Here is a 20,899-nt window from a genome sequence, read left to right on the forward strand (position 1 = left end):
ATGAATCCCGGTCACAATTTCCGTCTTCGCGTTCCGTTACCACATTTCGTTTTTTCCTCGACGGAGCGGCTCTGAGGAGACCAACGTCGTAACGGCTCTGCTTAGTCGCTCTCCTGCGGCGCGCCCCCGTGGCGGGAAGCGCGTGACCCGGCGTCGAGCTCGCGCGTAGAGTCCGAGGCTTCTGGGGAGCTCGCTGAGGCCTCACGACACAAACACGGACGAATGTTTTTGTGTGGGAACTCAAACGGATTATACACAGATATGTTGTACACAGACCGAAAACGGTTCGTCGCCTGACGCACAGTGAGAGGAGAGGACGGTGGAAAGCGAAAAGTGTTTTTTTTTTTGTTCGCGAACGAAGATAGAAAGATGTGCGTAGCCGAACTAGCTTTCGCGAGCGTTTAGCATAGCGGCGGCTAACGTTTAGTCAGACTAAATGACTGAACTGTTTACAGAAAATTGTATGTAAGATAACTAAATTTGTTAGTTAAATAAATAGGAACGCAAGCGACTCAGGTTCCTGTAAGAATTCACATATCAGATTAGAGCAATGCTAATTAGCGAGTCACTGCAAGGAATCTATTAAGTTCCGAGCTAACGCTTTGCTAATAGTCGAAATAACACCTAAGCGTCTCTCGATTACCCACAAGCGGCTTGAATGCTTGTTATGGTAAATATTTACAATCTCTGGTGTTCATAACTTTGCTGTGTTAGCCATGTTTTGAGTCTGAATAAACGTCAGTGAAACGCTTTGAGGATGAATGGTTCCTCTCTCTGGTGATCGACTTGTCAACACTTGTGTTTTTGATCATTTTGTGTTACCCCGTTTGCACAGATGTGTTGCTTTACTTTATTGTATGACTTGCCACATCCTTTAATAGCAATTTGCATTAACGATTTAGACAATAATATTATAAATTGGGCAGATAATTGCATTCAGAACTTGACCAATTGAAAGTCGCTTTCACCATGTTTTCACTAAGTAATAAATTTAAACGTGTTATTGATGTAGATATTGAAGTCGTTCCTTAATTGTTGGATTTTAAATTCTAACTAGATTTGATTATGAAAAAATGCATTATGTGAATGTGGCTTCTGAGTTGTTGTCATAAAACCTACACGCAAGTGATGGGAATGGTTTCATGAATATAAATAAGTGAAGTATTGGTATTTAAAGGGCCAGTGCAACAGAAATAGACCGGCTGGCATCAGTTATTTGACCGTCAGAGCTCATCGCTGGAGTGTTTACCTTTCGAATGCAGTTTCATATGCAAATTGTACATGAATATTAATATGCATTAAATAGCCCGGATGCGGAAATGTATGCAGAATTTTATTTTGATGTCAGAAGATTTTTTAATAATTGAAAATGCATATAAAAACAAATACACACTGCTTATGTGTTGTCTTCTGAGCAATGATGCAGTATGTTGTTTTGAATGTGTGTAAAATGTGCTCTTGTTTGATTTTTTTGAGGTCTGCTTCTTTGCATCTGCTCTTTTGTGCTTACTATGCACTGCTTACCATCTTCCAGCTGTCATTGGTCCCCTGAGAGAGACAGGGTTGGGTTTGCATATCTTATGAAGGCTGTGTGTCCATGGTCCATCCTCTGTCTGTCCAGAGTGGGTGTGTCCATCAGGCTATCTGCACTGTTGTAGATGTTATGGGTCTCACTTAATGCTCCTCTATGTGGCAGTTAGTGTACACGGAAATCAATACACCTGTTACAGAGAGTACGTCTGAGTGGATTTTTCCTAGAAGTGTAGTGTTTGTTTTGGTGCAAGGGCATGATTTATGTTGGTCTATTCACAATATTGTTGTTAAGACTCCATAACAAACAAACGAAGCATGTTAAACAACATCCTATGTCACAACCTCATTCAAACACTTTTTTTTCCTCCCCTAGGATTGAGTGGGATGTGAGGGATGGTCAGTGTATAAATATCTCTTTGGAACTCTGTGTGCGTAAGACTTCTGTGCCCAGCCGTCAGTATGAATGGGGACATGCCACATGTGCCCATCACATCCCTTGCTGGGATCGCTGGTCTCACTGACTGTAAGTACACTCATCACACTACTCCTCATTCACATTTTCAGCTGCATTATTTCTAGAAGTATTTTTTTCTATTCATCCTTCCCATTGGGATTTTAAAAAGGTTTTTGTTAAAACGTTATAAGCCGTGAGCTAACCTAACATAATCACAACTTTATAAACCTTGATTTAGAGCAAGATATATTTGAAAATTGGGCAAAGCAGCAAAGGTTCAAGACTGTGACATAAAGGCTTTAGTGAGGTTAGGAGCTACAATCGCATAAAAAATTGCAAATGATAATCAAATTAAAATCAATGGAGAAATAGAAAACTATTCATTTAAAGAATGATTATAGAAACGTATTTACACACAAATCATACAACATATTTTTGGTTTATTGCAAATTATTCATATATATGCAAATATTTAAGTATTAAGGTAGACTGACTCGATTACATAATTTGTGATACTTTATGGGCTTCAGCTAAAGCATATACCATAGATTAACAACCTCATATCTCACAACAGAAAAATGAAAAATTCTTATGTATTTTTTTAAACGATATTTTAGCTTGTAGAGGGACCTGTCTAATAACAGTGATGTCTTTGCATTGGTGGCACTGTTATATGGATAGGAATTAGAGCCTAAAAATATAGTAACGATACCGATATTAAGGAGTAAAAAAGGACATCGATATATAGGCCGATATTCTTTGTGTATATTATAGTACAGTGCCAGTAAAAAGTTTGGACACTCTCCCACGCTCTCTGTCTTCAAACACAGGAGAAACTTTCTAGAAAAGGTGGAAATTGTGATTTTATTTTATTTATTTATTTAATTTTATTTTTTCCCGGTGCAGATCTGCTGTGCCTTTACCGCAATATGGCTGTTCAGAGTTTCAGTGGTATTCAGACTTAAGCTGAAGCTAATAAACTTAAACTGCTTCCATACAGTCATCAGGAGCAAACAATGGAGCCTGCTCTGATGGACAAACTGTGTAAAAAAAAAAAAACATATCTGCGACAGGCTCATATCAGCCAATAAAATCAGCGAAATGATATATCGGTCGGGCTGTACTAGGAATATGGGTAGCATAGTTCTTCACCTCCTCGTAACGTTAAGTTAAAATCACACTTGTGGTTTCTATAATACTTGAAAGCTTATGATAGATCTGTTCTAAACGGTTTATAAATTGTTCAAAATCAACTTATATCGAGTTTGTTTTATTTTCTTAATTTTTTTTATACAGCATCATAGGGGTGCACCAAAGTTTTGGCTGCCAAAAATTATTGGCCTGAAATGGCATTTGCATCTCAAAAATACGAACTGAAAATATATGGCACTGCACATTTCTCAGCATTTTCTTGAGTTTCACTCACCCTCGAAGCATCCTAGCAACGAATTCAGTCGGAGTTATATATAAAAAAAAAATAAAAATAGTAGTGCTACTGTTCTGTAACGTGGTGTAGTTCAACTGAACTGGGCAATGCTGGTAAAATGACACTACTCTACAGTGTTGCCAACTTCTTTGAACTGAAAGTAGCTAATGCCCAATTAATTTTTTTAAATGTCACTAGATGATGTCTAGTGACACTAGATGATGTCTAGTGATGTCTATGCTAATTAGCATGTTCACAATGTCATTGCTTCATATTGCCTTTTATATTTGTTTGCCTCTCTGAGCTCACAATCTGTATTTCATAGCAGCCAAATTGTCAATAAAACAGTTTTCACTGATTTACTGTTTCTGTTGTCAGACAAAAGGATAAATATGAAATAGTGACTGAAACGCAGCCCATTAAGATGTTAATCTGCGCAAAAATCTTGATTCATAATCGGGACATTGTATAATGAAATCAAAAACACTTAAGCTAAAGACAATGGCTGTGCTGTGATGTCGGCTATTAATTTGCATGTACAAGCTAGAAGCGACAGAATATCTTTTTTTAACTGAAAGCGCTGCTGCTGTCAGGAGCTTGCTGAACAGAGCAGACGCAGAGAGGGGTGTCTGTATGCTGGCAAAACAAGACCTCGCGCTTGTGCGCCAGTACCGGACAGTCTCAGAAACTAAATGAGGTTTGTTCAAGAAGTTGATAGATTTGTTGCTAGGTGTTTTTTTGGAAAAAAAGTCACTAAAGGGTGACTTTTTTAAATATAAAAGGGTGACTTTATAAATATAAATCTATCTATCTATCTATATATATATATATATATATATATATATATATATATATGTAGCATTTTATACTGTCTCTTGATCAATCAGAGCATCCTTGCTGAAAGCAATAAAATCTTGCAGATCCCATACTTTGGGCATACTTTTCAACATTATTTTAAGTAAATGAATTTGTTATTTAAGGATTTTCTTTTGGTTATTGTCCAGAAATGATACAGTACATTTAAAAACCACTGATTTCCAGCATAAATGACTGCATTTTTATATTTTATGTTTTAACACTTAACTCATACTACATAATAATACAGTGTATAATAATTAATAATATTCATACTAAAATGATATTCTGTTAGTCTTTATGAATTTTGTTTTAAATGTATACGATAGGTTGATTTTGTCTAATGATTAAATGTTACTTTGGTGTTGTTTAATGCAGTGTAATCCTAAGAAAAAGGCCACAATTAGTTTAATTGTTTGCCTGTTTATTATAAAAAACAAAAAAACAAAAAAAAAAAACAGTTGTGCTGCTTTAATAGTTTTATGCAAACCATGATGCTTTTTTTCCAGGATTCTTTGAATAGAAAGTTAAAAAGAATTGCAGTTTTTTAAATAAAGTTATTTTGCTCAGATTTAGCTTATAAGAAATTGCTTTCTTGAACTCTGAATTATGTCTGAAGATAATATTTTAGGGATATTAGTCAGAACATCACTAGCTACAATTTAGGTTGTTAGATTTCCACCCTGGGTCTTCTTGTTATTAAGAAAGCTTTGCCACACTCTGTTTGTATGTACAGTGTTGAACCAGCTGCCCCTGCCCTCCCCTTTACCGGGCACCACCACTAAGAGCCTGCTGTACAGCAGCCATGTAGCTGAGGAAGTGGCCCATCTGATGGACTGCCGGGATGAAACTCTGGTCTCTCAGCTCGCCAATGGCCTCAGCCAGGTCTCCACGGAGCACATGTGAGTTTCTGCTTACGTTTGCCCTTTACATGCACCACTCCTCTGTATGCCTGCTCTGTCCAAATCTAACTCTCTGCATGTGCAGGTCTATGCCCCATAAAACCAGTTTTATTTAATTTTTTTCAAACACCATGTTTTCATTTTTCTGGATTCTGTTTTAATGGTTTAATTAAATTTTAATAATCAAAAAATGTCTAATTAAAGGTGCAATAGGAAATCTTGGAAAATGCTAACATTAGCCTTTGCACTGAAAGCGAACATCCTACCCTCCCTGCAATTGCTGTCCAAAGCCACGCCCCCTTAAATGCATTTATGCTCATCACAGACCAGAATGCCAGAAACAACATTACTACAATAGGCCACATCAGTTGCTCCCAATTCCAGTCCATGTTCCCAAGTGAAGTAAACCCTTGCTCAGGGAGTAGGGAGCAATGAACATTAGGGTAGGGTATCGATTCTATACTTTTAAAATGGTACCGGTGCCTGAATCTATACTTCTATTAAAAAAAAAAAAAAAAAAAAAAGCCTAAAACCGATAACATTTAAAGAACATTAAAAAGATTTAAAATAAATCCATAGCATTCACACGCTCCTTGGATGCTTTCATTCCCAAGCTTCCCTTACTCTAAGGTTAACCCCTTACTAGTAACCCCCCTTTTTTGGCATGGAGACCGAAATTACATACCCAAAATAAAAAGGTTTCTGCTCATGATTCTTTCTGACTAGATACATAATCAACCTTTGTTCACAAAGCTGACACTTTAAAGTTTACTGTTCAGGAATCAGAATCACTCAGACTGTTATGATAATAGAGATATATAAGCTCAAACATAAAAACAAAAATAAAAATATTAAAAACATATGTTTTAAATGTATTTAAAAAAATGTTGATGTAGGAAATGAGTTTGAAAACACAGTGTAGCTAAGGCCACAAGTCTTCCAAGACTTCATAAAAAATTTCATAATCGAATCTGTAAAACTGTGAATTTTATGAAATATTTTCTAAGGCCATGTCATGTGTGTTTTTAGAGAAGGCTAATCAGATTGATTTATGGCACTTGTCATCTCTGTAAGATCTCACATGTAAACTCTCCTGTGCTCTTTGTGTATGTTTCACTGTAGAAAACTGCCCGAATCATGATTGTATTGTTCTCACCAAACGGTTCTTTCACACCTCCGCCAAGTATGACACATTATCCGCATTATTCTTTTGTTTTTATTCCACCTTTATTAGCCTTGATTGTGGTTTTTCAGGCTTTACAAAGCAACAAAGCAGCGATCTCACTTCAGTCTCTCTTTGCATTTAGCCCTTATTTATCAAAAGTCTTACTATAAAAATACAACAAAACATTTTCTTACGACCTTACGTGAATTATTGAGACAAAAATGCATTATGAAGAAGAAAAGCACCTGCTATTAGTAGCATTGGTGCTAACGTTAGCATCAAGCTACATCTGACAATTTATGAAATTATTAGTACACTTTTACTCAAAACTCACTTTAAACCCCGATCGAGTGTTTATAATAACTTCCTTTAGCGATCAGGGGTGGAATTTGGTCGTTTACTGTTGTAAAAATGTTATTTGTAGCCTTTTTCATCGCTGCACAAGTTAGCATTTCCGATGTACATTTTCGATTTTTTTTTATAAAAACGCCCCAGATCTCAAGAAATTCTCATACCAAGCTTTACTATCGTAATCGCGGGTTTATTATTCGGATATTTCGTGTGTACAGAGGTGTTTCAGTGTTGTTTTGGCCATATAACTACCAGGAAGTGTGCAGGAAGCATGTGACACGATGGGGCGGTGTCCAGATATGAAACTCTAAGATTGACGTTTGAAAGACCCAATCAGAGTCTGAGTCACACACCGCACGAGCTGTGACTACTGCACGCACACACAGATCGCTGGGAGAGGCTGTTTATCATCTGATCGCGTAAATCCGTGGAAAATGAATAGAAATGACGATTCTGTCTGAAGAAATATGAAGTAAACATCAGTAAATATATCCATATATCTCCGCAGATATGCATCTTTGGTCTGTAAATCCTTATTGACGCTGTTCAGTGAGTCTATGTGAACACAAATAAACCGCTCTTGACGTGACTGAATATGAGTGAGTTGTGAATTTCTATTCAAAATGTGGCATAATACGGATTTATTATTTTGCACTCCTGACATAAATCACTCACAAATCTGTCACTGCAACAATGTTTTATCAAAATATTGGTCAAATATCGAAGCTTGAGTCTTTAAACTTTCCATTGATGCACAGTTTGTCCAGATGAAGTAAGACAGTGATGTTTAATGTGCTGTGAAAGTGAAACAATAATAAACTGGGGCCGTCAGCGATGTTTGCACGCAAAGGGGTTAATAAATGTATATCATGATGAAATTTACGGAATTTATGGAGTCAAATGCTATATCCCTGATAAAAAAGCCTAGTGACGCCCATGCTTCTTGTGTACATTTCGGAGAACCAGGACAAATAATTCAAATCGCTCAGGCATTTAAGAGGCACTGAAATGAGGCACCGAAATCGAGATAAGAAAATTTAAACCACTTAACTTAATGATTGCTATCGGGACGTGAAGAGACTTTCAACCAGTATAACAAAAAACATTTTCTGAAGACAATAGTCTATTGAACCATTAATTGTACTCCTAAATCTTGAATTACTTTATAATTGCATAATAAAACAACTTGACCCAATTAAATTTTTAATTTTTCAGAAATTGTGTTTTATGATAAATAAATATAAATATCCAAAATGGTGCAAATCAAATGAATGCATAAAACTATTAATGCACGTTTGATTCCGGATGACAACATGCAGGATTAACAGTGTTCATGTATCGCAGGGTATGATTAAATGAATGTACATTTTAACCAGTTTAATATGGAGAGGCACTGAAATGTAGACCTTCATTTGTGTTTTTGACTAGCACTGTACATGATGTGAGAACAGTTTGCTATTTAGGTTTGTAATATAACTGAAATGCAAGATTACATTAATGTTCTGCTTGAGCAGATGAAAATTGTTACTTAATGAAAGTATGATAACTAGGAAATGAATGTTTTTGTCTTCATTGGGATTTGGGGTGAATGCTTAGGTACATTTTGCTGTGGGTTTAGGAAATGTAATAAAATACATTTTATTGCCCATCCTCTCAGGATACCTGGAAAAAGTGTTACAAGTCCACAAGCACATTGTTTTTCCATTTTTGTAGCATAAACACCATCAAACCAATGAAAGCTTCGAATTTTCCAATGTTTCTCTATGGCTCTGAAACCTACAGGTTTCCGAGTTCTGCTCCCCATGCAACTTATACTCAACTGTCATTAGCTCATCTGTGTTTGAGGGGTGGGGCTTAATGTTAGGTCAGTTAAAAGTGCTGCTCAAAATAGATTTATATTTTAAAGGAAAACATGGACAAACTTTTTTTTATATTCCTTTAAAAAGTACATTCAGCATGTACAGTAGTTATATAATTGTCATAATTTCTTCAAGTTAAACCAGATGTTAATTTTAATGGGTTGTAGTGGAGACCTTTGAGATTCTGTTTGATCAAACTAAATGGTGAAATGCTGATGTCTTCAAATTAGATGACAGATGCTTAAAAACACCACAAGCATCAAGAATGTGTAGTAGACAAAACTGCCACTCATTCACACATGCAGACATAGACTTTTGCAGTTTAATATCCTCTAGTTCATAGCACAGTTTAAGTGCACAGCCAAATTATCAGAAATTCTGGTGTTATAAAGTAAATTAAATTCGGATATGTTTTTCACAGAGAGCTGAAGGACAGCCTTGGCAGTGATGAGTTGGAGGGAGATGTACCAGTTCTGCTGCAGCTTTTGGTGTCTAGGAACCCCAGCATCTTCAGGAATAAGACCGCGCCCAGCATTCCCCAGTATGCGGACCAGGCGGGTAAGAGTCAATCCGAGCATGTAGGGAAACGAATACATTACATTTGTACATTTAATGATTTATGCAAAACATTTTTTACCTAACATGTGTTCCCTGGGAATCAAACCCACAATCTTCTGCTTCTAACGCAATGCTCTACCAGTGAGCCACAGGAACGCTAATACTACAAGCTTAACAGATTGCACTTGCAACAATGCTAACTTTTGGGTTGCTAGTTTGCTGTCAGGTTACCACATAATCTGTGGTATGGAGAAATAAATCATTTGATTTTGTTTTAAGTTATGTATGTCGAAAAATAAGTTTCATGGTAATATGAAAAGCATGTAAAATGGAGATGTTTTCCACGTCTAATTCAGATGCCACTGCACCATTCTTCAGCAAAAGCCTCTTTGCAAAGTCTGCATTACATTAACAACATCACAAAACAATACAAACTGATGTTGTGACAGAACATGTGTAGTGTGAATTTAGAGTATTATTGCATAGCACATCAAATTAAAAAATAGCCCCGTTTGTGCCTAAAAATAAATAGAAAACTTTTGGACAACATACATTATTTGAACATGTGGTGATGGAATTGGCACATTAAAATGAATGAAAGAATAATAATAAAAAATATTTATTAAAAAATATAATTTATTATATAAATATTTAATGTCTATTTAATAAATATTTATTATTTAAAGTTTTGTAACTTCATTGTAAGTACCTTTTGACTGTATTATTTCATTATTTACTATTTTCCTTGATAGTAGCAAAGTAATGGTTTTATCTGGCTCATTGGACCCTTGACAGTCTTTTTAGCTTTTTAAAATGTTCTTATAGTTGCTTTTCTGCCTGTGTTGTTTCTCATCCAGACTGTTGTTCACATTCTTGTATTTCCCAGGTATAAGTCAGCAGTCAATGGCACCGCCGTATAAAATCACACATGGCTCAATGCAGGGAAGTCCAGCCTCTGCCAATTACCAGTCCCCTATGTCCCACAGCCCCTCTGGGTGAGCCGGCCTCTAATTAAGTTTTTATGTGGACTAACTTCTGATTATTATTTGTGTCATGTTTAGTTTGTTTTAATTGTACGAAGCTAACCAACAACTGCTGTTATTTACAATTAAAGCCATCATGTGCTCCGAGTTTGGGTTTTGCCCCAGCCATCTTCCTGGACATGCAATGAGGGGCACTTTTAAACCAGCTATAATCAACAAAATAGAAAATTAAAGGACCCTCTGTGGTTTACACATAAAATAAAAGCTTGATTGTTTAAAGTTTGAGTTAAACCTTTTTTTTTAAATTATTATAATCGTAATTATTAGAGGTATTTATAATTTTTATTATGATTATTATTCGATTTTTTTTTTAAATTGAATTTTAATTCCCAATTGCAATTTTTATAAGAAAAATCCCAATTAGATTTCTTCCCCCAAACCGTGCAAACCTATGTTGACATAAAACAGTTTTATAATTATATATTTTATTTGCTACACTTTCATTTTCTTTCTTGTGATGAAGAATATTTTCTTTTAATAAATAATTTGATAACTGAAACACATGATATCCACTTTGTGTGGCATTTTATTTGAGGTCTGAACAAACTATGCATACAATGAAATTTTTTAAAGACGTCTTTTATTCTCACCAAGGCTGCTTGTATTTAATAAAAAACACAGTGCAATTTAAAATAACTGTTTTCTTTTTTAATATATTTTAAAATTTAGTTTTCTTCCTAATAAAAACATTTCAAATAAATAGCTTGATGTTCATTTTTTTTTTTTTTTTTTTTTATGAATCAGTGTTGGCATGTAGACTTAGTAAAAATTCTTTGTTGACCATGTCCCTTCCTTTTTCTTATGCTAGGCGTTTTGTGCCAGGACAGTCTGGTTCTGGTGGACGGTTTTTGCCTCAGCAGAGCAGCCCAGTGCCCAGCCCTTATGCCCCTCAGAGCCCTGCGACCAGCTACAGACAGTACCCACACCCTCCAGCATACAGTCAACACCAGCACCTACAGCAAGGTCTGCATGAAGACGCACACATAGGCAGATCTGTACCGAAGCTCTTCCATTGATAGACAGCTTTCTCAGTTCTCTGGCTCATTTGGACTTTCATTCTGTTTTTCCCAGGTTCAGTAGCAAGCCCGATGATTCCAGGAGGCATGAGAAATGTTCACGAGAATAAGGTATGTAAAAGTCTGTTCTGCATTAATAGTCAAGCAACATAGACTTTAGGGACAGCATGGGACTTTTATTTTGACAGCGCAAATAGAAAGCATTTAATTTGTTATTAGTAATTAGCAAATGCTACAATACTTTCTCATCTACCATCAGCATTCAACAAGTATGAATTTATATAATTTAAAGTCATGTTTACTGCGTGCTGTATGTAAAATTGGTACGTACTTGTCTTTATTTGACAAAAATATGATTCCCAGCATGCATAGACTTACAAGATTGTACTAAGTGCACTGTTAAAATGTTTACTTCCTGTTTATTCACATTTTTACAAATTTAAACATACTGTTAGTTAGAATCATTAAGTTGCCATCTAAATTCTAATCGTTTTAAAATTACTTTAGTAAAATAAATATAATTTAAGCAGTTATGTAGTTATTTTTACTATAATATAGATCCGCTTTATATTGACAAATTACAAAAAAATTTTATTTACTGTGCACTCAGACTTACCAGAGTGTACTGTTGGTAAAAATTCAGTAATTCTATAATAAGATTAAACAATCACAAAGTTGCCATCTAAATTGATCGGTTTAATTTACAAAAAAATAATTCTGGTTCAGAATTTTTTTTTTTTTATTATTTCTAATTTAATAAATATTTATGTAAGTATATAATAAATATTATCAGCAATTGCTATGCACATATTCTTACTATACTTTTCTACTGTATTTGAAATATATTTTAACCTTATGTATTTTTTTTTACTACATTTTATACATATACTGGCTATAAAAAAAATCTAAATTGGTTGACTGCTTTTCTTTATATAAAAGTAACTTTTTAAAAAGCTGTTCTAACTATGTATTTCTCTGAAAACAATTAGGATCAGATGAGGGCGGGTTTCACGTCTCACATACTACAGTCATCTCCACCTTACACTCCTCCTTGTGATGGGGCTCAAGAACTGCATCTGGGCTCCCCGGACAAGCAGCGCGGTCTGAAGCCCAACGAGGGCGAGCGGGACTCTGCTGATAAGGCTGCAGTGTATGATATTGTAGGCTCGCCGTCAAAAGACCCCACTAAGCTGATCCTGAGACAGTCACGAGCCAGGCCAGCAGAGGTGGATCTTGGGGGGATGTACCCCGGTTCGGATCCAGAAGGAGAACTTGTAGAGGCTCTTGCTGCAATAGAAAGGATGGAAAGTGAAGCGGCCTTGGAAACAGAGCGTGGTGCTAAAGAGGTGCAGGATAAAGGTACGAGGCAGGACGTCGGTAAATACATCTCCAAAGCTGAAAGGTGCACTTGACTGATAAATGTACAATACATACAGGTAATTATGATCTCTCTCTCTCTCTCTGTAGATAAGCCTTTGAAGAAGCGCAAACAGGACTCTCACCCTCAGGAGCCTGGCGCAGCTGGCACAGCTGGTTCAGGCTCTGGGGCTCCAGGTGGAGGAGGAGGGGCTAACGCAGGGCACAGGCTCGCCCCTCAAGAGGCCAGCGCCGCAGGCACCAGCGCCAGCCGCCCAGGCCTGCAAGTGAGCTTGGAGCAAGCGGGCAGAGTGGAGGACACCTACATGGGCATGCCCATCCCCGCCAGCGAGGCTCAGCGCTGGCCTCAGGAGCCGCAGGAGGGCGTCACCCCAAAAGCCCTCAAACACAAGCATGACCACGCTCCAGAACACCGGCATCAGCCTGATACCCCGCGGCAGAAGCATAGATCCGAGGTTCGGCATGGTGATGCCAGCACGCAGCATGCGGCTCAGTCGGGGAGTAAACCAGTAGAGCTTCCTCCGTTCATGCTGGGTGGAAACACCAGTTCAGGAGTGCTTAATAACTTCACCATTCCCAAAATCAGGAAAGATCTCGGAGGAGGAGATATTCCAGAAGGCTGGAAGCAACCGTGTGTGCGGCTGGAGAGACTGGAACCTGAGATGGACATGAAGAAGACTGTCAAGCCTGTGGTCGTTCTGCAGAAGCTCTCCTTCGATGAAGTGCAAAGGCTCATTAGGGAGAGAGATTCGCGCGGCTCCAAGTCTGGCAAGAACAGGCTCTCCTCTGGGAGATCTGGGAAAGGTAGGGGAACTCCTTTTATCTTTGTTCTCTTCAGTTAGAATGACGGTTTCCTGCTCTGAGAACATCACAATGGTTTTTGCTTTCGAATTGTTATGCTAAAGGTTTCTTGGGTTTTCCAGCTGGTAAGAGCTGAACTGTTACCACTTTGGCCTTTTTTTATGCTTTGAAATGGATGTCGCTCAAGTTTTGAAATGGTCTCATTTATAATGCCAGATTTATGTGTGATGGGTTAGAGTTATACAATACGAAAGGAAGAAGAGTAATAATATTAATGTTAAATGATGTTTTTTTTTTTTTATTAAAGTTCTATTAAATAATTAGTGTAATTATAATTCTGCTTTTCATTTTATATTTTTGCTTGTTTTAGCATTTTATGTGCTTTTGTCATTTTTTTTTTTTTTTATTATCTTTTTTTAATTTATTTTTTTTATTTATAGCTTTATTTTAGATTTTTTGTTTCAGTTAGCTATGTAAGTCCTTAAACTTGTTTTATTTCAGTTAGAGGGCAAGGCATAATATCTAATGTTTGTTGAAGTTTTGTTTTTTCATCCAGTATTTGAATTTTATTTCAGATTTTTCAATTAATGTTATTATTGTAACATTAACAACAATGGTCACTATCACACTATAATGCCAAACCATTTTATTCTACAATAAAACCTATCATGCTTTTGAACTTATTTATTCAACATTTTTCTAAGATTTTTTTTATTTATTATTATTTCTAAAAAACTGTTTGTTGTCAGATATCTGCCGGCAGTATTAGTTAAGTAAATATTGAATAGTTAAAAGAATGCAAGAGTAGTTAAATTTAAAATTGGCTTTCGTTCTAAATGTGAAAATACGATTTTATTACCTAACAAACAAAAAAAACAAAAAAGCTAAATTTAAAACAAAATCATTCCCACGTTTTGTCATCTACAAAGAACTAATGGACGCTTTTAAAATGTATAAATGCTAAATTTATTCAGTTTATTAGTAGTTGTTTGGGTTATCTCAATTACTTTTGATAATATAAAGGAAAGTAATCCATACCCTGTGTGCTGTAAGCAGTGAAAGTGTAATGTAAGTCTTTGTGCACAGGTGGAATAGACCCGTCAGTGCTGAAGGATCTTCCTCCTGAGCTGCTGGCAGAGATCGAGTCCACCATGCCTCTGTGTGAGCGGGTGAAGATGAACAAACGCAAACGCAGCACTGTCAATGAGAGGCCTAAATATGCAGAGGACAGCTCAGAGGACGAGGACTTCTGTGAGTAGCACCACTGTAATGACTTCTGCCTGCCTTCACACAAAGAGGAACACCAAATTAGTCAATCAGATGCAATATTAATCAAGTTTTTCATTATGAATCCTAACCTAACTGGACATCGTCTTAGTTCACAAGGTGCATCCTGGGATGCTTTTTAAACAGTACTGAGATGATGTGCATGCTGGACACTTGTTGACTGATTTCCATTTAATATCTACTACAAAAAACAAAAAAAACAATAAAACTGCAGCCCCCATGCACTGAATAAAATGGTGTAGGATTTACTTTGAAACAAGTTTCACTCATGTAAAATGCTAATTACAAAGAAACTGCAATTAAACATTCAATTAAATGTGAAATTTATTAAGCATACTTCATCAATCCTCAGTTATTTACAACTGTATTTACACTTTTGGGCTCTGTTTTCTGCCCCAGCATCTCGTAAACGTCAGAAGAAGGATCGTGATAGAGCGTGGGAGTTTGAGGAGCGCGACCAGAGGAGTTCAGGAGAGCACCGAAGAGGAAGCTACGATGCACGTAGAGGATCAGGCAGCCGATACGACGACTCTGATCAAGATTCACCTCCTCCCAGCCTTAGTGACGGTTAGCTGCAAACTATTCAGAGTCCATGAAATGAATTATTCCCTTAAAATGAAAATTGTCATAATTTACCCACCCTCATGTCATTGCAAACCTATAAGACCAGGTAACGAAAATGTAAAAGATTCAAAAAGGTCTGTAAATGATGTAATGATGACATAATTTTCTCTGAGCATTTAATTATGAAATCAAAGTTGTGCTCCAAAACTATAGTTGCTATAGTGTCGTCATATTATTTGAGATTTTTCTGAAATGTGCTTAAACAGTTTATCAGTGGTTGAGCTAGAGATTTTGATTATTTCAGTTGCAAGACGTCTAAAGACGAAGGAGAAACAGAAGAAGAGGAAAGCGTATGAGCCCAAGTTAACACCTGAAGGTAAACCCTCTCCCCTTCCTCATTGCTCTCAATTCCCCCCCGTCAGAGTGATGCTCATTAAATCACTGTATTTCTTTTTTCCCCCCAAGAAATGATGGACTCTTCCACTTTTAAGAGGTTCTCATTGAGTATTGACAACATCTTGGAGAATCTTGAGGATGTGGACTTTAATGCTCAGGGTAGGACAATCTCTCTCTCTCTCTTTTAATAGATATTACTACCCTATATCATGTTTGCTCAACGAAACCCAAAACTTGTTTATCAATTTTGGGGTGCTGATTCCAAAAACAGTGTCTGTTTTGCTCTAACATGTCAGATTTCTCACAAAATATGATGTGCATTTTTTTGTTTCAACAACCATTTGTAAGGTGAATAAGTCTTGTTATCCTTTAATCATGATTCTGAAGACATTGTTATATGCCTAATCTTGATTTCCACTTTCTTGACTCCCTTGCAGGCTGTATTTAAATTATACAGTTTGAATACTACTTTTTGGCATTAAAACTTGACATTTGACTGCTTTTGTTATTTTGACAAGTGCAGTTAAGCTGATACACATTTATAAGAATCTTCTATCTTATTTTGTGGTGGGAAAAAAAAAACGGTGTAATGGAAAGTTTGCATTGATATTTTTAAACTCAGCCTCACCAAAGTAGGTAATAGTAGGCCTTTTTTGCAAATCAGCTGAATTCTTTTAAGATGCAGATCTGTGTTTCAAACTGAGCTGTTTCAGTTGTTGACTAAGGTCATCATGAAGTGTTTGTGTGTTCTCAGATGACGATGAAATCCCTCAGGAGCTGTTGTTGGGGAAACAGCAGCTAAGTGAATTGGGCAGTGAATCTGCTAAGATAAAAGCCATGGGCATCACCTGCAGGGTAAGAGACACATCACTGAATACTGCCCCTTTTATCTGGATGTTTAAAAAACCAGTGAAATCCTACTGCAGTTATGGTGGGTTTACTTTAGGCTAGTCCATATCCAAATCTTAAAGTCCAAATGCCATCTTTATGATAATTTTAAACCGTTTAAGTGTACTTTAGATGCATTATATTAATATAAAAGTTTGAGGTCTGTATTATTATTCTTTATTTATTTGTTTTTTTAAGTCTCTTATGATCACCAAGGCTGCATTCATTTGTTTAACAATACAGATAGAACAGACATATTGTGGACATATTTGCAAATGAAAATAATTGTTTTCTGTTTTAGTGTATTTTAAAGTGTAATTTATTCCTGTGATGCAAAGCTTAATTTTCATCATCATTACTCCAGTCTGCAGTCACATGGTCCTTCAGAAAACATAAAATCAGGGTTTCCGGGTCCTTAAAATGTCCCTTAAAATTAAATTTAGTTATCAAGTTTCAGGAAAATAATCTTAATTGATACAAGAAAGTCTTAATTATGATTTCCAAAGGTCTTACATTTGGGGACAGAAAGAAAAGAATTGTGATATGGCTTAGTGTGATGATTAAACTTCAAAAGGCTTTAATTTATTCAATTCAAAGGCTCATGTTTATTAAATTGTAAATTAAATAAAAATGAGGACAAGAAGTTTCAAAGTCAGGTGCTGCACTGCTTTGTGAAAATGAAGTCATGTTTTTACGCAGCAAACATGCAGTTGTAAAAGTGAACCGGTGGATTGACAAGAAGCTAATATTAAGGCATTATGAAATTAAAAAGGCACTAAGATATATTTGTTATTAAATTAATATAATAATTGATGATAATTGTTCAAATTAACGGAATAATTTATGCTTTTGACTCATACCTTTTCTTAAAAATGTTTTTAAGTTTAAAATGTGAAGTTTATAATTTTATAAAACTTTTTGTTTTTGTGAAAACCTGAACTGTAAATCATGCTTTTTACAGTCATTTTACAATTTAATATATTACCATAGATATTGCTCAGCCCCACTTAAATTGTATTAATTTTATTTGTGCCGGTCTTAAAACGTTTAGGATTTTAATAATCATGCAGATACCCCGAATATGCTGATGTGCTGCTCAAGAAACATTTCTTCTTAGTATCAATGTTGAAAACATTTGCTGCTTAATATTTTGGTTGAAGCTTTGATGAACAGTTCAAAAGTAGAACATTTATAACAAGTATAAATCTTTTGTATTATTATAACTGTTTTGTATTGAATACATTTATGCAGTGCACAGAGGTCTCATATCATATCTATATACCTCATATTCTTTTGTTGTTTCCTCTAATGCCCAGATTCCTACTGATAAACTGGTGAAACTGTTGAATATTCTGGAGAAGAACATTCTGGATGGAGCCAATCTTTCTACACTCGTGAACCATGTAAACATCACTTTGTTCCTGAATCATGTTGATTTTTCGTGTGATATTTTCACACTTCAAATGATGCCTTTGTAGTTCAGTGCTTTTCCTCAGTCGTCTTTCTCTGCCCTTCATCAGGATAACGAGGGAGAGGACGAGGAGCGTCTCTGGCGGGATCTCATCATGGAGCGTGTGACCAAATCAGCGGATGCGTGTCTGACAGCACTGCACATCATGACATCATCACACATGCCCAAAGCCGTGTACATTGAGGACGTGATCGAGAGAGTTCTGCAGTACACTAAGTTCCACCTGCAGAACACTCTTTACCCGCAGTATGATCCGGTCTACAGGGTCGACCCTAAAGGAGGTGAGAGACTTCGCTTCTGCTGAAGGGCTGTTTTTACATGATGCAAAATCATAGAATATTCACTAACAGTTTGTTCTAAAGCTGTTAACTGTATTTAATACCTAAATTAAGAAATAATTGTTTGGCAAATTAAAAAAGCTCCAAGTAAAAATAAAGTAATAAATATTAGTACTATTCTTTTACATCTTAATGAAAATGACAAATAAAATGTAATAAATATTTTATATATATTTTAGTTATTTTTTTTATTGATGATGATGGTAATATTATATTTAATTTATTTGATAAATTTGCTAATACTATTTACTGCCAGTTTATGGCCTTTATTGAAAATCACTTAATTTCTGCTGAAGGCCTGTTCAAGTCTGATGTGTATACATGGTACAAAAGGTTTTTTTTTTTTTATTTAATGTCTGAATGATTTTTTGACAAATGTATGAAGAAAATTTTTTTCATTCAAGTAAAAAACATAAGTATGTTACATGAATTGTTTTATCTTATTAATAGGAGTATAAATACAATCACAAATAAAAATCAAGTACAGTACTTTGGTTCAGTTTGACAGAGTTCTTAGAAATGGATTAAGCTTCAAATCTTTCTTTTTTACGTTTATATCGATTATTAAAATGACATATTTTATAAATTAACTAAATTTAATAATAAGAATTATTAAACACATTTTACGTTGATATTTACTGCCAGTATAATGCCATTGTTGTAAATCACCAGTACATTAAATGACATTAAATGTCAACAGTTTGTTAATGTAAATGAACTGCTTCCTAACATTTTCATGTGGTTTGAACCATGTGTGGTTTCAGGTTCCTTGCTGAGCTCCAAAGCAAAGCGAGCCAAGTGCTCCACCGCCAAGCAGAGAGTCATCATCATGCTCTATAACAAAGTGTGTGACGTCGTCAGCAACATCTCCGAGCTGCTGGAAATTCAGCTGTTGACTGATACCACAATATTGCAGGTAGGAACTGATGGGTGCAGTGTATTTGTATATACTCTCTATAGTTTATTGGCACTTATTGCATGTTGTATCGCTCTGTGTCGTTGTTCTTCTGTAGGTTTCTTCGATGGGCATCACTCCGTTCTTTGTGGAGAATGTCAGTGAGCTGCAGCTGTGTGCCATAAAGCTGGTGACAGCGGTATGTTTTCATAAATTCAGACCTTCTTAGAAAAAAACACAACAAATTCCTTGTGTTTGTGTGCACACTTGGCGAATAAAGCTGATTCTGATCTGATAAATGATGAGTAAACACATAGATGAGCTCTATTATAAATGTAATGAAATTATTTTTTTACAATTACATGATAACAAATAGCATTTTTTTCCCTTTAAGACACATTTTGGCTTAATGTCAGGAAAGTCTTTCTTTTTTCCTTTTTTTAATTTCAATTTTTTTGCTAATTAAATTAAAATTGTAGTCCTTTTAATACACATTTTGACTTAAAATCAGGATTGCTGCTTTTTTGTCGTCTTGTTTTGCGACCAAAGTTGTTGTTGTGGAAATCAGAACATTATTTTTATGTTATGATTTAAACTATATCTAAAAACATGTCACCGATGGAGGGTTTTTGCTTCTCCCTTTGTCTCAGGTCTTCTCTCGTTACGAGAAGCATAGACAGTTAATTCTAGAGGAGATTTTCACCTCTCTGGCCAGACTGCCCACCAGCAAACGCAGCCTCAGGAACTTCAGGTACTGTTATAACTGCTTGTATTCAGCTGACAGTTCTGCCTAAACGTAACTGTGATAAACAGAAGCATTTCCTGCACGTCATATCTGTGTTCAGGTTGAACAGTAGTGATGCTGAGGGGGAGCCCATATTCATTCAGATGGTTAGTGCTCTGGTGCTGCAGCTGATTCAGTGCGTGGTCCATCTGCCCTCTGAGAAAGACTCTGAAGATGATCATAAGAAGGTATTAGTTGCTCATCCACCACTCTCACGTTTTTATTATTGCTGTAGATTACAGGATACAATATAATTTGATCTGTTTTTAGGTTGACGACGATGTGTTCATTACCAACTCGTATGAAACGGCTAGACGGACGGCTCAGAACTTCCTCTCTGTCTTTCTCAAGAAGTCAGAACAACCCTCCTTTTCTAAATTTTTTCTTCTTCATGAAGTATGTGTCTGTGTGTAGTATTAACTGTATGTTTTTGTATTGTTACTACTACTCAGGTGTGGTAGTAAACAGGGTGAGGAAGACTACAGGCCGCTGTTTGAGAATTTTGTGCAGGATCTGCTGTCTACGGTCAACAAACCCGAGTGGCCCGCTTCAGAATTACTGCTGAGCCTGCTGGGAAGATTACTGGTATGAACAAGCCATAGCCAATCACATTATCTGCAACATAGCCTGCATTTCCCTGACCGTTTTAAACATGAAAACACATGCATATTTATGATGTTATGTGATTTAGGATTAGGAGTTAATGATGGAGCTTCAGGCGATTTGTGCTAAATAAAGTTTTACAATTTTATTATATAATTATAAATATAATGCATATATTTTTATTTCACAATTAATATAGGTTATTACTGTTTTTATTATACATTTTTATAAAATTATGTATGCGTGTATGGATAGATTAGAAAACTAAAAGCTACCCATATTTTACTTAAAAATACAGTGTCCTTGTTGCATATTTCTTGTACTTACTACAGT

At 35.9% G+C, this 20,899-nt stretch overlaps 1 protein-coding gene across 2 annotated transcripts in view; it reads left to right on the forward strand.

Moving 5' to 3' along the window:
- LOC128014836 (nipped-B-like protein A) overlaps positions 1–20,899 on the forward strand; it is a 36,360-nt gene that overhangs the window by 354 nt on the left and 15,107 nt on the right. Inside the window, exons 1-22 of one of the 2 annotated variants that reach the window (XM_052598506.1) lie at positions 82–670; positions 1,907–2,056; positions 5,005–5,170; positions 8,967–9,103; positions 9,990–10,098; positions 10,955–11,109; positions 11,218–11,273; positions 12,152–12,521; positions 12,630–13,343; positions 14,427–14,591; positions 15,027–15,194; positions 15,496–15,567; positions 15,657–15,746; positions 16,342–16,442; positions 17,792–17,878; positions 17,996–18,227; positions 19,049–19,200; positions 19,298–19,378; positions 19,830–19,930; positions 20,025–20,151; positions 20,234–20,316; positions 20,416–20,548. In XM_052598506.1, the coding sequence (XP_052454466.1) occupies positions 1,993–2,056; positions 5,005–5,170; positions 8,967–9,103; positions 9,990–10,098; positions 10,955–11,109; positions 11,218–11,273; positions 12,152–12,521; positions 12,630–13,343; positions 14,427–14,591; positions 15,027–15,194; positions 15,496–15,567; positions 15,657–15,746; positions 16,342–16,442; positions 17,792–17,878; positions 17,996–18,227; positions 19,049–19,200; positions 19,298–19,378; positions 19,830–19,930; positions 20,025–20,151; positions 20,234–20,316; positions 20,416–20,548 (3,363 nt within the window). In that variant the 5' untranslated portion in view covers positions 82–670; positions 1,907–1,992. Of the gene's footprint in view, positions 1–81; positions 671–1,906; positions 2,057–5,004; positions 5,171–8,966; positions 9,104–9,989; positions 10,099–10,954; positions 11,110–11,217; positions 11,274–12,151; positions 12,522–12,629; positions 13,344–14,426; positions 14,592–15,026; positions 15,195–15,495; positions 15,568–15,656; positions 15,747–16,341; positions 16,443–17,791; positions 17,879–17,995; positions 18,228–19,048; positions 19,201–19,297; positions 19,379–19,829; positions 19,931–20,024; positions 20,152–20,233; positions 20,317–20,415; positions 20,549–20,899 lie in introns of those variants that run through there. The other variant, XM_052598505.1, reaches the window with a different exon arrangement.

This window comes from Carassius gibelio, chromosome A5, assembly GCF_023724105.1.
Source record: "Carassius gibelio isolate Cgi1373 ecotype wild population from Czech Republic chromosome A5, carGib1.2-hapl.c, whole genome shotgun sequence".
Taxonomy (NCBI): Eukaryota; Metazoa; Chordata; class Actinopteri; order Cypriniformes; family Cyprinidae; genus Carassius; species Carassius gibelio.